We start from the raw sequence: 16,438 nt of genomic DNA, 5'->3' as shown, positions 1-16,438 counted from the left end.
TAATATATTACATGTATTATATCGAAATGTATCAATTTTACAAGAAACATATCATAGTTGTTTGAAACTAATTTGATTCTCGTTGAAGAATATAATTGAAAGCTTTATAAGCTTTTGAGTTTATACGCGAGTGTGAGTAATTTCGACGATGACAGCTGACATTCTAGAAAAAAAATCAATCTCAAATCTTCTAAGATGTTCTCAAGATAATTAGCTAAATTATGATATTTGTGACGTTCGCGGATTATCGGATTTATAACGTGACAATTACTGATCAATCGCGGTATTCGCAGCCAAAGGACTAATCGACCATCCGCTCAGCCCACAGTGGGGAAAGGTAACAAATCAATCATCGCTTAACATCAACATACAAGACGTACCATTCTAGTCAAACGGTTCCACTCAATCCTAATCGGAACCGTTCTGCTGTAGCAACGCGGGCGCCGACTGCGTTGGTTGCGGTTGCATCGACGGCTCCTGATGATGGTGGTGGTCAACAATGGGAGATGGTGTCTCGCTGGTCTGCGAGTTCGTCAGGTCGCCACCACCGCCACTGCTGCCGCTCCCATCCCCTCCCCCACTTACGCACCCACCCCCGCCCCCGTCAACGCCCGGATTCACGGACGATTCGAAGGCCTTCTGCTCGCTTGGGGGTAACATATGCACCATATTCACTGCCAAGGGAAAAGACGCGGTGGCATAGTCGGCGGGATAGAAGCCCTGCGGCTGCGGCATGTTGCCGCCGAGTAGACCGCGATGGGGGTAGCCGCCGTTGTCCCCCGGATGCTGCAGCGGCAGACCGGTGAGCCCGTGGCTCATCTGCGCGGACTGCTGGACGGGCTTGATGTTATTGTTGTTCATGGGTATTTCAGGGGTGTTTGCGCCGGTACAGTTCCTACGTAATTGCTCAAGCTTTAGACTCTTCCCATATTTACCACGCACGTACATCAGCAAGCTGTTGTAGGGAATACCGAACATTCGACTAGCCTGCGACGTGGTTAGTTTTTTTTCCCAAACATGTTGCAGGGCCAGGGTTAGTTCGTTATTAGTCCAGGACCGTGGTGGTCCTCCTCGCGGAGCGCTGTGCTGCCCTTTGGGCCTATTAACCGCGAGTGCTCGAGTATTGTGATCTGACCATCTACGTGGCGCGTCACCGTCATTACGATGCTTCTTCGTCTTTTTGGTGGTCGGAGGGCCGAGACTGGGAGTACCGAAGAGATTTTGCAACGCCTCCGGCTTAAAGTTGTCCGTGAGTAGCGAATCCGCGAGGATGCCTCTGTCATACGTGCTGGCATGGTGCGAGAAAAGTCCGCCGCCCAGAGCTGTCACACCGTCCAACGTCGGCGTGAACATCGCCATAGCGCTACGTCGCGGCAGCGACGATTCTTGTTGCTGCTGCTGCTGATACGGATGAGATCTGCTGGAACTATGCGGACTGTCCTCGCGTGGATGGTGGCTTTGGGCCGGCGGCGGTGGCGGCATTTGACTCTGCGGATGCCCGGGTAGCCATTGGCCCGCGAGCTGGCCGAGGCTTGTCAGGTACTCGGGAGGATGCGGTTGCGACAGCGACAACGTCGGCATGGTCGGTAGCGACAGTGCTACAGTCGCCGCTACGGCCGCTGCTACGGCCGCCGGGATGTCCGGTACAGGACCCTCCGAATGATGCAGTAGACTCGTCCCCGTGAGCGGTGAGCCGCGTGGACTGCTCGTCGCTTCGCTGCCCTCCGTCTTCACATGATGCTGATCTAGTCCGCTCGGCGATATGGGTTTTTTCATCGAGAGATTCTCCGCCATGTCCTCATGCAACTGCTGCTGCTGCTGCTGCTGCTGCTGCTGCTGCTGCTGCTGCTGATGCTGATGCTGCTGCTGTTGTTGATGGTTCTGCGCGTTGTTAATCGATTGTTGTTGATGATACTGAGATTGCTGCAGCAATAGCTGCTGTTGCTGCGCCTGGTGCTGACCACCGCTGAGATTAAGAACGCTCGTCAATGGACTCGAGCTGACCGGCGGGGTCAAGCGTCTGCTCAGATCTTGCGGTAGCAATTCGCCGGATCTCCGGCGCGGACGCGCCTGCTTCCGGCGTGGCATTGACGGCGAGCCGCAACTCTCGCGGATACCAAAGTTCATGTGGCCAATGAGCGGCTTGGCCGGATGGTCCCTCGTTGGTTGAAACAGGATAGGTTTCATTTCCCTTGTGCTCTCCAACGCGACGTTTTCGTCCTCCTCGGGTGTGCCATGCCGCGCGACCTCCGGCGTCGGTAGCTCAGCCAGTATCAGATCGCGCGTCGGCGTTGACGCCAACGACGACGGCCTGGGCTCCGTCGACACCGGCCTCGGCTCCGATGAAGACAGCCCACGCACCTGCAGACACTCCGCGGCCTTCATCAGCCCCGGCAATTCCTCCTGTGCGATCTGCACCTCGCCGCGATATATGAAGTGCACCAAAGTGGACAACTCGTGATGCGAGAAGTCCTTCAGCACGATCACGGGGTGCTTGCACGGATTTTCTGCGAATATCCTCTCGAAGAAAGGACTGTAACAGGAAAAGCGACTTCGTACGATTAGGATTACGTCACTCTTCCTAAATTTAATTCAAAAAAAAAAAAAACTATTTTTTTCCGTTTTGATTGATCCACATTGATTTTCGCTAACTACGTTACGGCACAATCGCTCGGGAAAATTTTGCACCACGCTATTTGCAACGTTACATGCGTCCCGGCGTGAAACGTTGCGTGTCTTCGCTCAGTAAGATAGAACGATGGCCAGAAACCGCGGGCAAAAAGCCACCGCAAGGATTAGCGCTCCTTCCCGATCGAGCGACGGGCGAATCAATCAGATGGTACAAGACTTTCGCTCGTTGTCAACTTTACGTCACACGTCTCGCGCAAAGCGAGAAGAGCGTTGCGGTAACGTGTAGACGGTATACGGCACTTAGTCGCCCGGTAAACCACGAAGGTAAGAAGCGACGAAGAAATTTTTCTTCAGATAAGAGAGACCTGCCGAGCGCAAGAACCACTCTCGGTTTCAGTGCGCATCGCTTCTTTAAGATACACTATACACTTCCGCCGATCAATAAAACTCGACTGATCGTTTTCAATCGAGGCGAGGAATCGCTAGAGGGGCAAGTAGTGTAGGAAGTTACTGTCACGAGATACATGGGCAAAGGCGGAGAGTTTAGAAAGCTTTAAACCTTTGCCGTCGAACAAATATTTCTTATTCTGTAAGCGTTCTTTTTTTTTTATCGATATCGAAACGAGGCATTTCACTTAGAATAACGTGAGTGCAGTGTATCACTATTGGTCTCATAAATATGTTGCGTAAACATTTTTCTTTGTCGCTTCTAAATAATAAAAGCAACTCATGAATTCTGCAGAACTGCAAAATAAAAATAATTGTTTTAAATGTTAATTATATAAATCAGTAATTTCTCATTGATTTGATTTAATCATTGAAAATAAAGATTTAGTCAATTGTCACAAATAAAGAAAAACAGCCTTATTTGGTATTAAATCGAATCTTGCAATTAGTGCCTAATAATATTTTTACGTAAATTTTAAATACGTTTTTCAGTTTTATAAAGTGCGCGCCGACTACTGTTGGACTTGAAACGCAATCCTAAACTAAAGCTGGTTTAGTGATATCGCAAATAAAATTGATCGTCAATTAAATCGTCAATTTAATAGTAATAATGCTAATATGCATCTTAAAACATTGCAAAGAATTTATTGCGCAAAATATCACCCCAATCAAGATTCAAATCTGAACATCCCTTACTACCCGGAACAAGTATTTCTATAAATTCGACCACTGACATGGGAATACAACTGTCCTTTTCTAATTTTAATATGCTTTGGATTTGTCAAAATACAGATAAAAATAAAAGACACGTACTTTTTTATAAGTGCTTTCTCCCTTTCTTAAAAAGAATAATCATTATTTTCTTCCAAAGCTAATTGTCTAAACTATAAAAGACAATTTCATAACAAAATTTTTAATAAAAGTACTCCTGAATAGTTTCAAGAGAATAGTTTCTTTATAATAATTAAAAAATTTCTTTCTTTAATTTTATAAAAATATTTTTAAGGATATTTTAATTTTTATTTTCATGTAAAGATTTGTTAATTTTTTATTATTATAAAATCCGCCTGAAACTCTTTGATTTTTATTAAACACTTTTTTTTATTTTTTATAATTTAAACAATATTTCGTTTCGATTTTTTTTTTCATAAGAAGATTTCATCGTCTTAACGTGCGAGGAGGCAGTTATAAAAAATATATATTTCTTATTTTTATCTATATATTTTAACAAAACTTATTAAAAGGAGGGGAGCACTTAATTATATTTTCTTGTAAGATATGTGGTGATATTTATCGCAATAATTAATAAATAATGAGAGAATGTCATTTTCAAATGACGTGAATAAGTAATAATAAGTGAAAATGGAACATAATGATCCATTTTCACTTGTTGTTTGGTAAATCATGTTAAAAGTGAAAAAAAAAAGATTAGAGTAAGATTCAGAAAAATTATTCAAAAAAATTCAGCGAAAAGAAACTCTACTTTTAGGACTTACCTGCAGGCACTGAGGACAACTTTGTGTGCCTTGACGCTGCTGTCGGCGCAGATCAGGGTCACGTCGACGAGCATTTCTGCTTGCAGCAGCTCCTCGAACGCCCGTTGTATGTGGGCGAGATGGTTGTGCCATCGTAAGGAATAGTGCGATTGCAGAGCCATTCTGTCAGGACTGTTCCCGACGCTCGACATTTTTCTTCCGCCGCTACCGCCGGAAGCCGGTGACTTAGCAGAGCCGCCACCTTGTCCCACCCCGTTCTCTCTCGTGCGTCTTTGTGGTTCTGCGCGAGTCTACCTTTTCCATGCACGCTCGCACGTGACCACGTACGTTATTACAATAGCAGCTACTTCTTTGTTCCCCTTCTCCTCCGACGCCCTTACCGCCTACTCTGCGCTTTGCCGTTTTTCTGAAATTTGAAAACGTGGAAGCGATGGTTAGAATTAAAGGTCGTCTTATATATATGTAAAGGGATATAGACAGAGAATAGGGGAAGAAGCAGTAAGGAAGAAATAGTAAGGAGTAAGGAATAAGGAGGTAAAAGGAGAGGTATTGAAACGCGTCATCCCGAAGGTCATGGGAGGTAGTTTCCAAGTGACGTGCTCTTCGACTTTTCTCGCCGTTTGTCGAAGTTTCGGAGGATCCAAGGAAGGGTGTGCGCCCGCGCCGATATCAAGCCGGGCAATTAGAAAGTTTTTACAATAACGTGCTCGAGATACGGCAAGAACGTTGAAGTCAACGTGTTCCGTACGGATGCTGCTTCCGAACGGCGCGTGTCAATTTTAATCTGGGATTACACTTTTAACTTGCATTACTTTTCTATTTCTCACACGTTCCATGACTGTGTCCCAACAGGTCAGCGCAAAGTTAAAATTACAGCGACTTTTTATGGCCCATGTGGCCCGCAACCGGCCATTTCATTTTCCACATATATGTAGTCAACCAATTCAATCATGGATCAAAGAATCATTGGACGAAGCATACACTTCCGATTGGAATAAAAGGAGTACGAATTTAGCGATAAAAAGAAATCTCCCTCAGGCGCAAATCGTGCGAGTCGTTTCGACTAACTCGGAATCATTCGAATTACTTGTCTCGTGATTTTCTTGTGTAGCTGTGTGATGACAGCTGTATATACAATATTCTCACGTAGAGCCGAATATATCCGAAGCGTGTGTAAGCGAACATTTAGCCAAAGCGCGTCATCATTAACTCAGAGGTACTCCGTCCAGAGATTCTTTCCTAAAGGTTTATTTTTTTTGGTTACCAAGTATGGTACCAAATTTGGTTACCAAATACATATATCAAAATCTATCCGGAGAGACGTTTTTCGAATCGACACGTGGAAACACGCGAGGACATACCTTGCAGTACTGAAAGTTATCAATTATTATTATCAATCGCGACCACGCGTTTACGATTTCCAAACAAATAGGTCTCGGAATGCGAATCTCGGTTTCCATAAATATGGACTTTTTTATTTTCTTTCTTTAAAAAAAAATTTATATATAAAATGCAAGTAAAGACAGAATAAAACATTACGAAACCACCGGTAGAAGAAAACAGTTTCAATCTAAGTCCCGTATGGAATCTAACTGACACCCGTCTTTCGGATAAGAAGAGCTAACGGCCGTGTCGGGAATGCGATTTTGCAAAGATTGCGAGCTGCGTTATGCTGGCATTACCGTCGCTGAGACAGACGATCGTCGGATATACGTGCTGTTCCCGGGATGGCACACGCGTTAATTATTTATCCCGGCCGAATACGCGATAATTACGGAATCGCACTTCGGGCGATTCACCCGCCAAGTATTTGGCAGCATCGGCACTCGTTTCATCGACGGTCGGGTGTGTTTGGCTACAAATAATTTCGTGTGGTTTGATAAAAAGGAGTAATCTAAAAAAAAAAGGGCATGCGTGGCGATCACGATTAGGTCGCACACTCTCTGACGTCGCCTAACGTTCATTGCGTCGGAGAGACGGTTTCCGAATCGACGCGTGAAAACACGCGAGGACACACGTTGCGGTACCAAAAGTTATCAATCGCGACCACACGTTTGCGATTTCCAACGGAATGAGAACTAATAAAGTTACTAATAAATTTTATAATTTTCTTGGAGGCTAAAGTATATCCATGCGTCTGATCGCTGACTGACAATGTACCCGTCCAATTCTTGGAAAGTTGCTAGAAGACGCTAATCCGCGAGAGTAACCCGTCTCTATCAATCATCCGTTAAATTGCAACGATTCGTAAACTTGTCGAGAAGGCACGTCACACGGACACGAGCGAAGTCTGTGTTCTTTTTTTTTGTTTTTTTCCCTTTATTCGTAACGCTTGTATATAAATGTACAACTTTAAATTAGGTCGATGGGGCCATAATGAACTGTACTTAACGAAATTGCAAATTTATTTTTAATTAGTTCGTGCACTGACTCCTTTCCCCCTTCTCCTCCCTCTTCTCTCTTTCTCTCTCTCCTCACCCCTCTACGTCAATAAAACACACTATTTAACATACAGATAAGTATGTTTTGCACGCAATTCTAACGGAATGGATGACCCTCGAATTTCTATACGTTTCTCTAGTTGTCTGTACATGACAGGAATTGAAACGAATGACGTAGCGTTCGTGCGTTTATTTTATAATTAAAACGTAATTAATGGCAAAAGGCGGCAGCACACGTGCGTAGGCGCACGACGTGACCTGGAACGAGCGTACACCTCTTCAACGTCATTCGCACATATGCGACAGCTTCGATTATAAACTGCATCCGATTAAAAACCCACCCACAGATATCGCTCCGATAAATCACTCTAATCGCAATTACGCTAGCGATAATACAATAACGATAAAAATAATAGAATCGCGCGGGGGAGGGATAAAGAAAACGCGAGAGCACACCGCATGTGAAATAAGAGAATCCTCCCGCTCAATTTGCGTTCGAAAGAGCTTCTACGTGAAACGAATATCCCGACAGCACCGCGTGACTTTAAAAAATCTCGGAACATAGAATCGCGCGCGCGCGGTATCGAATGGAATAGAGGAGTTTCACTTACGCCCTGCGCGTTGTCAATCATCTACTGCCAGAGTCGCTGCCATTATCGATGCTAAATGAGCAATTAATAAAAGCGTTCTTTATCAGCCGGATAATTAATTGCCAAGCTGACGGCATTCTTGCGATCGTAAATAATTCCTCTCGCAGAAGAGATCGAGATATGCACACAACGGACTACGAATAACAAACAATAACGAAATGCAAATAACGCATGAGTCCTAATGTGAATGTCACGCGGCAGGACCAAGTAAATTGAGCTGACTTCTCGACCTACTGCTAAATCATGACGGCGAGCGCAAAATCGGCGAAAGCGGCGCTCAAAAACCCGTCGTTTCGCTTTGACAAGAAGTACCTCACGCGAGAGAAATACTTTTCTCTCTCTCTCTCTCTCCGGCCGTTCGCGATTCACACGGAGAGCATGGCTCTCCCAGGGAGCCGCCGGGCCGGGATACGCCACTGTGCGCCATCGAAAACTCTCCGCAAGTTTGTTGTCAAACTCGCACGTGTTCGGAAAAAGCGCGGATTTACGTCGACCAGTTACTCTTCCGCGTCCTCCTCTGTTTGCCCGGGCTTTATTTTCCTTTTTCATTTCCGCGTCCGCGTCTCGAGGAGACGCGTTGTACGTTGCACGCGGACGAACTATTAGTCATAACGATGCGTAACATCCGAAACTTCTCGTCGGACGCGAGACGAACAATTTATGCGGAAAAGAGCAGGATTTAATGTCAATTCGCGCGGGATCGCGATGGCATATATGGAAATTCAAAATTCTCGTAACAGAAATGCACACTCGATGAGATGATAGCCGCTCGAGAAGATCGGATTCTCATTCTCGAAGTCCTAACTTCGGTAACCAAGAGATACACATGTGAGAAAATTAATTGTCGCATCTCATATTACTATCGATCCTGAGCGAATCATTATCCAACTGTAGACCTGACAAAAACAGGAAGCAAGTAACGAGTCTACATTGGGGAAACTGTAATTACAGAAGATTAAACGAATTTACGACATTTAATTTGTATATCCTCTTCAAACGTATAGATTTTTCCATATTTTCCGTCTATATTTTAAAACTTTTCTCTTGAAATTTTTTTTGTTTCAAACGTAGAGGATATATTTCTTTATGTTCCCTATATATGGTCAAAACGTGTCTCTGTCGTTACACTCCGCCACAAAATATTTCTCAACGTATCGCATATTGTAGTTCCGTTGAATTTGACAAGAATATAACGATAATTACTTATATTTTTATTACTGCGTTTCCCAAAAAGCGACAAAATAGACCTCGTTAAATGTAATACAAGAAGCATAATTCAACGCAAGCGTTCATTGAATAAAAAAAAATCACATAAACAAATGCATAATTTTTTTTTCTTTCAAACTCGCTCTTCCTTGTCAGAATTCATGCACGTTACGCTTGAAAATTTATGTAGACTACTTTACAATTTACCGATAACATCGTAAACGTCCATTTAAAATTGACTCATGGCTCGCAATCATAAATACCAGGTACGCAACGAAGCTCGGATGCGATCATCACACAAATCCAAACAATAGATTCTGCTATAGTTGAGGATTAAAGCACCGGTCTCGCATGACTGGTTCGATCTTCACTCGGAACTCTTAAGGTGGATCCACATTATCGAGCTAAATCTCGAGTTGAAGCTAAAGACAAGCTTCGAGAAATCGAACTTCTTCACAGGTGTGCGTTCAAAATTCTATCGAACATCGTGAGCGTCGCGTGCATTTCCACAATCCCCACATTGTAACTGGGCAATCGTTTTCTCGTTTAACTCGATGCTCGGCTCGTATTGTCCAATGCGTAATCTTCCTGCGCCCTTTGATGCGACAACGAAATATCGCCGTGGATGAAACACTGTAAGTCGGGCCACTTCATCGGAGCCGCGAGACGTCCGATTTCATAATGTGGACGCATATTAGACTCGCGATCGAGGTTCAGCTTCAAAATTAGCTCGATAATGTGGACCAACCTTTACAGATCTTCACGATTAAATGTCATGAGTTGGATCCCTTTGGCGGGTAGGGCACACATCCTCTTCGTTAATACAACGCGTTCGGTTTCAAATTAGAGAATAGAATTCTCCAAGTCAGTGGGCATGGAATTTGCGAAAAGCGTCGTTCCTCCATGGCACAAGCAACACATCCGACATTCGAAAAACTATTTATTACTCGTTGAAATCATAGAGCTCACGCCGTGTTCGCCGATTTTTTATTCGTCGGGCAGAGAGAATGCAATTTCAAAGTCGGAAAAACACAGGCGGAAGAACAATGCACAAGTTCAACGCGATCTAATATGTTTTTAAGATCTGGCCACTCGCGTCACAATCCGGAGCACGCAGGAACACACGACGGGATCCATCTTCAGCGTCACATTCGCTCGTCCCAAACAATACCTTCGAAGGTCATCTTCGAAGCCTCATGCATTCTCGCAGAATTCCGGAGCCAGGACGGGGGTCCGGGAAGTCCGCGCGAGCGGGACGATCCAATTGACAACGACGCGGGAATTTTGCGCGGGAAGACTGTGAATGGAAAGACGTTTCGTGGAACAATGAACACGTTCCTATTGTGTGACTATATATGCGTGCTGGAGCAAGAGTTAAAGATGAAACGAAGAAAAGGGAAGATTAATGAATAAGGAGAACCGAGAAAAACGGGAATTTTCCTCACGGCACACACTCTGCAGCTCAGGGCGTTAATTAAAGAGAAAGAATCGCATCAAGAGAGAGTTGCAGAAGAAACATATCGCGATGTAAGAGAGACAAATACGTGTAACAAAGAGATACGTAGTTTCTAGGTAAAGATAATTTTTTTATATGTTGTAGAAATCTAAATGAGATCTTCGTGTTGTTTTGTGCTCTGTACAAAAAGATGGCAAAATACGAAACTTGCAAAAGTCCAATCCACTAATATCGCATTAGTCTCACGCACACAACTGGTAAGCAATGACGCGTTGTTGCGACGCTAAAGGAATTCTTTAAACATATCACAGCGAAAGCGAGACGAGGAAAGAGAATATACGAAAAGGGGAGCACTGCGCCTTTAAACGATCAGCTGATTCTTCACTGTCACCCACCGTATAGCGAAGAGATCACAAAAGGGTACGAGGAGAACCACCGGCGTCGACGTCGGCGACGGTGGTGCGTCTCACGTGGCGATTTTCCCAAAAGTATTTTGGCGCACACACGTGCGCGACACGTTTCTTTTTGGGAGGGAGGGGGGACACCGCACCAAAACAAATCGGTATAACGCAAATTGCAAGCACTTTCTCGACGAGAGCAAGAGAGAAATCTCGACGTCAACTCTCGCCCGCGTGTACTGCCGAGTAAACACCGCGCGGGTAAACACTGGGCTTTCGAGTTTCACAAAGTCGCTCCGGGACACCACAGGGGGCGAGAATTCACTCCGCGGCACGCGGAGGATACGAGGAAAGAGGATTGCGGATGGTGGTCCGAGGGTTGACACGCGTATCTCGCGGCCACGATGAGATCACGCAGGAGACGCCAGGAGGAAGCGCGTATGTGCGCGCCGCAGCGCGCGCGAGGGGGTGGTCGAGAGAGAACTGACCGTGTCGTGCGGAATTGCGTGTGCCACACACAGAGCGGCGTCGGCGACGGCCGGTGAGTGAATGCGCCGTGACGTGAAGGCGCCCCTCCTAAGATTCTCGTCCCTCTCTTAAGCCTCCATACATACCCCATCATCCCTCCTTCTCGCCGCTTCTTCGTCCAAGTTAGCGCGCCTCTTTCTTCATGGAGTTGCTCGCACTCGCTCGCGCTCGCAGCTTTCAACCCTATCTTCCCTCTCGCTCTACTTCTCCCACCTTTCGTTCTCTCACTCATGTGCGAATCACTCTCCTTCCTTTCCCCACTCTTCCATCTCGGTTTCTCTACCGTTATCCCCTCCTACTTGTTCGAACTTGGTTGCTCACTCTCTCTCTCTCTCTCTCTCTCTCTCTCTCTCGCTCTTTCGTTCTCGATCTCTTTCTCTCTCGCTCTTCCTCTCTCCACCCTCGACGTTTATTTCGTGCCGTTTCAACCAACGTCGCGGACCGCGAACTGCTACCCTTTCCTTGCTTTCTACTTTGAGAAAAGCCACCGTCCGAATGCGAATGTGCATTCTTCATGCTTTAACCGGTCTTACTTAAGTCGGTGGTACTGTAGCCTATTTTAGTGGGCTAGAGATCCATAAGGAGCCAAAAAGAAAAAGAACTAGTCTTAGTGTTTTATTTGAATATATCTATCGTTGCGATGTTGGAAAGTTTGAGCCATCTTTTTTGAGCGTGCCCTTTAATACATCCGACGTTCATAGATTGATATTCATGATTTATAAGATTTTTTTCGTGTTACAAGCACCTAATTTTTTGCGACATTGCAAGAAAGTTTAGATTTGTTTAGAAGTTTGAAGATGCATGTCTTGATCCATATAATTCAAATGTAAAAAATTATGATAACAAACTTTTTAATATTTTTGATACTTCTGCATTCACTTAAATATATGTGTAAATATTTACAATTAAATAAATTCATTTGTAAATAGCTTTATAGTATATTAAATAGATTGATTCATAATTTTGTTCAAGATCATACGTGCATCGTTTCTTACATTTATTAACCAGGAGTTGCTTAAAATTTTACATTTTTCAAGAAAAAGATTATTTCTTTCCGCGATTTTATTGAAAATTGATTCAAATACGATAGTTGATATCAATTACAACTGTCTTGATTGACATCTATTAACATTAACATTAACATTAATATATTTTGCACGACTGCATTGCTTCCTTTTTAGGAAGCTTTGCTCTTTTTTTAGTCAACAATTCTTACAATTAGATACAAATAACTATATATACATACTTTTAGGACGACGACATTATTTTTACACGCAGCTAATTCTTTTTAACGCCTCTGTTAAAAAATATTTAAAATAAAAAAATTGTATGTTGCCATAATAATAGAAAATTTTCATTCCTCAAAACTTATTCTTATCGCTGCAATAGAATGCACTAAAATTTTCTCGCTTTCCAAACTTCAGGGTTCGTATTCAGAATATACTTTTTAAAGATAAATATGTGCTTTTACCTCTAAAAGTCTTTAGCATTATACGTAACGTAAACTATAGCGTGTTAGCGCTCTACGATTTGAGAAATACTTGCACCGATAATGCGGACTGCGGAGCGGCACACGGATTCGACACGCTCGCCGCATGCGGCGAAATCAGCCTATGACTTATACGCGAACTTATTACATTATGGCGACATGAATAATATATATATTATTATCGCGACATATAATTTTTTTTAATTTTAAATACCGTTTAACAGAAATGTGCACAAAGAGTTGGCCGCCCGTGTAAAAATAATTTCACTCCATCCCAAAAGTATGCATACATAGTTATTTGCATTTAAGAATCATCAACTAAGAAAAAGAGACAAGAAAGCAATTATGCAAGATATATGTTAATAAATGTCAAGGAAGACAAGTTTAATGGATTCTGTCAATATTGAGAAAGCTACAATTTTATTGTATTTATAGTACGTTTAAGTGTACAATTCAAAATGAAAAGTATATATCGTATTCTTTGGGTGACAATGACAACGATGACAACAATAATGACGACATTTCTTGAACGTAAATTTGCTGATTCGAACTTTGTAATATTTTCACTCATACGATATGTAGAAAAAAGATAACACTTTTTTTATATAATTCAAACCCAATTAAATCTATTAAGAACTCAATTGGCCCAGCAGTTTTTGAGATACGATATTTTAGGTATCCGCGAGATACGCCTTTTCGGAAGAGGCTAAAATTTAAATTGTAGTAATTGTTTCTTAGCCTGTTAACTGTTACTATTTCTTGTCTATTCAGCGAAATTTTATAATACCATTGTTCTCAACGGATAATATAACACGTATTGCGACCTTTTAATTCTAAAAAGTTCTTCTAAACTGATGATTCGAGCATAGATATGGTCACGAGTCTGTTTCGTCGCATACGGCGAGTCGAATGATTGTCCATACGCTACTCGCGCTACTCGGCGCGAACATTTCTCAAATCTTAAGTCGTAGCTCTGTTTTTTGTAATTGTATACTCGATATATTTAAAAAGAAATACATATATATTTGAAGTTTGGAAGGCGAGAAAATTTTAGTGCAGTTCAGTGCAGCGACAAAGAATAAGTTCTAAGGAATGAAAATTTTTTATTTCGTTTTAATCCATTCAATATATATTTATTCATTTCATCAATTTCATTTTAAATATATTTCAATTATTTATAACTAAATGAATTAAATAGTTTAGAGATTTTCACCTTCGCGAGCGGTCAAAACTAGAGATCAAGACTAAAGGTTCTTTGTAATCAAATATTATTTTAGATTCTTCTTATATATATCAAAATATTCAAAGGATTGAAGTTAATCTTGATATAATTTTATTATTGAAATAAAAAAATTGTTAATTATCTCAGATTAATTCAATAATAATATGAATTAATAATGTATAATAATGTATAAGAATAGCATCAGTATGCAGTTATACTTATATTTTCCAGGAATTTATAGATATAATAAAACTTTTGCATACAGCGTATTATAAAGAATAAATGGTATATAAGTTACATCTTGTTACATTTATGTTCAGAAAAATATTCATAAAAAGTTATATATTATATTTTCTCAATTTAACTCTTTGAGATGCGTTATGTCTCCATGTGTTTTTTTTCCTTCTAAATAAAATTAATTCGCAAAATTGTTCGATATGTCGCAAAAATCAATTCAATTCTAACAGCATTAGATTCTTTGAACTGTGTCGTACAGTGGAATGAAAATAAATCAGTTATCGTCCAACATGTAAGGCTATATAGGAATATTCTTGTAATTCAACATGGGATTAAAGGTATAGCGCGAACATCGCATTATCTACACACATAAAATTTTATTTATTAAGCGTATCGACATTTCTTTAGAATGATAATTTCGCCGAACAGATATATAGGAGTGAACGTTTTGTCACTCCTTATTTTTGCCGATATTAAACAATTTCATAACTGACAATTAAAAAGGCAATTGTAAAATATTCATATGCGAGAAGATCCCGGATCATAATAATCTTTATTCATTTTAACTAAAATCCGCACAAAATCATCATGCAAAAATGTATACCTGAGACTTTCCCACTTCAAGCCGACTGTAGAATCCCAGTTCGGACCGGCTCAGGGCTATGTTGCCGGCTCGCTAGTGCTGCCGGCTATTGTTCCGTATTCCACCGATGGCCCTTTTCTGTGCTCTTACGAGTTTATTGATTTCGTGTCTATGAACAATTCGCATTGCCAAACTGATCGAAGGTGGATCGACGGTAAAACTGCTATAAAACGCCAATGCAAAATATGATGAGGAGATCGACGACAAGGTCGAGCGTTCAGTGCTGTTGGTGAACTAGATTCGTGTTGATATCAGCTTCGAAATAAATTCCACGAAATATTTGAATATGTGACAACAGTAGCATAATTATAAATTTCATAAATTATAAACGAAACAGTCCATCCTATTTTGTTTCACTTGTAAAATTAAAAGAAAGAGTGAGACAAACATTTTAACAGTTCATCTTGTTGACTATTAAAACAACTGTAACTTTTTTTCACTTTATTTGATTTTGCATTTTTAAAGTTCCTTTCTACTAATTTTATTTTTTAATTTTATTCGTTAGAAAACGTTTTTTTTTTTAAATATCGCGGGCTCTCTATTGCTTACTCAATTAATATTATGATAATTGTCTTTCGTAATTTTGAGATAAAGCGCCAGTTTAGGAAATAACTTAGGGAAGTCTTCAAAAATCCCCACCAATCTCATGTTGAACCATACGAAATGGAATTTAAATCTTTTTTGAAGATTTTTGGTCCCACTCTCACGTAGCCATTCTTATGTTCGTACCGATCGTTGCTTCTCGCAGAATAAATCATCAGGCGTAAACACACACATGTGACACAATTGGCACGAAGGGACACACACATACACACGCGTTTACGCGATTAAATTATTGCCCGTCTGCGGGATGACGTTCTGTCCACAGGACCATCGCACGAAGACGCATTCTTCATCATCATGTCCTATCAGGCTAGCACGATTTTCCTATCGGTCGCGCACCCTCTCGCACGTGTGTCAACTATTTCACTTACGGAAGTGTATCCTTTTAACAGCTCGCGATATGGAGAACGCGAATTCCGTGCGCGTTATTCCGCAGGTGGCAGCCGCAGGTGGCCGCAGCCGTGTGTGATCGTGTACGCACACATTGATACACGCGGCGGGAAAGTGTGCGGTCGAACGGACAACCCGGCTCTCAAAGCAGTCGAGTTGTGACTGGCCTGCCGCAGAAAGTGGAGAACGAGACGAAGAGTCCCACCTCTTGTGCCACCTCCAGTCGGAGGGTACCAGCCCACTGGATACTCCCGGACCTCCTTCGCTCGCTGACTCGATCTTTCTCTCTCTATCTGTCTCTCTCCTTCCTTCTCTCTCTCTATCTATCTGGTTTAGGTTTCACTGTGTTTTTTCGATGCGCGAGTACAACCGGTCGAGTACATCGTATGAAAATATGCGTGTGTTTCACCCTTTCCTCTTACCTGTTTCTTTTCTTTTATTTCTCCCTTTTCCTTTACATCCCTCCCTCCCTCCCTCCTTCCCTCCCTCTCTCTTCTCTTGTCCTCTTCTCTCTCTTCTTTTATCTTCTTTCCTCTCTTCTCTTGTCCTCTTCTCTCTCTTCTTTTATCTTCTTTCCTCTCTTTTTTTTCTCTTCTCTCTC

General features: G+C 42.2%; 1 protein-coding gene across 1 annotated transcript; it reads right to left on the bottom strand.

Moving 5' to 3' along the window:
• Window positions 1-408: 408 nt before the first annotated feature.
• Window positions 409-15,995, bottom strand: LOC105462808 (protein jim lovell). Its single transcript, XM_011709658.1, has 3 exons — window positions 14,806-15,995; window positions 4,575-4,980; window positions 409-2,533 (listed from the first exon to the last, which is right to left on the bottom strand). The coding sequence occupies exons 2-3, from the start codon at window positions 4,763-4,765 to the stop codon at window positions 409-411; spliced, it is 2,316 nt and encodes a 771-aa protein (XP_011707960.1). The 5' UTR covers window positions 4,766-4,980; window positions 14,806-15,995.
• Window positions 15,996-16,438: the final 443 nt, after the last annotated feature.

The sequence above is a fragment of the Wasmannia auropunctata genome, unplaced genomic scaffold, assembly GCF_000956235.1.
Source record: "Wasmannia auropunctata unplaced genomic scaffold, wasmannia.A_1.0 LD336095.1, whole genome shotgun sequence".
NCBI lineage: Eukaryota > Metazoa > Arthropoda > Insecta > Hymenoptera > Formicidae > Wasmannia > Wasmannia auropunctata.
This window is presented reverse-complemented; position numbering and strand designations above follow the sequence as displayed.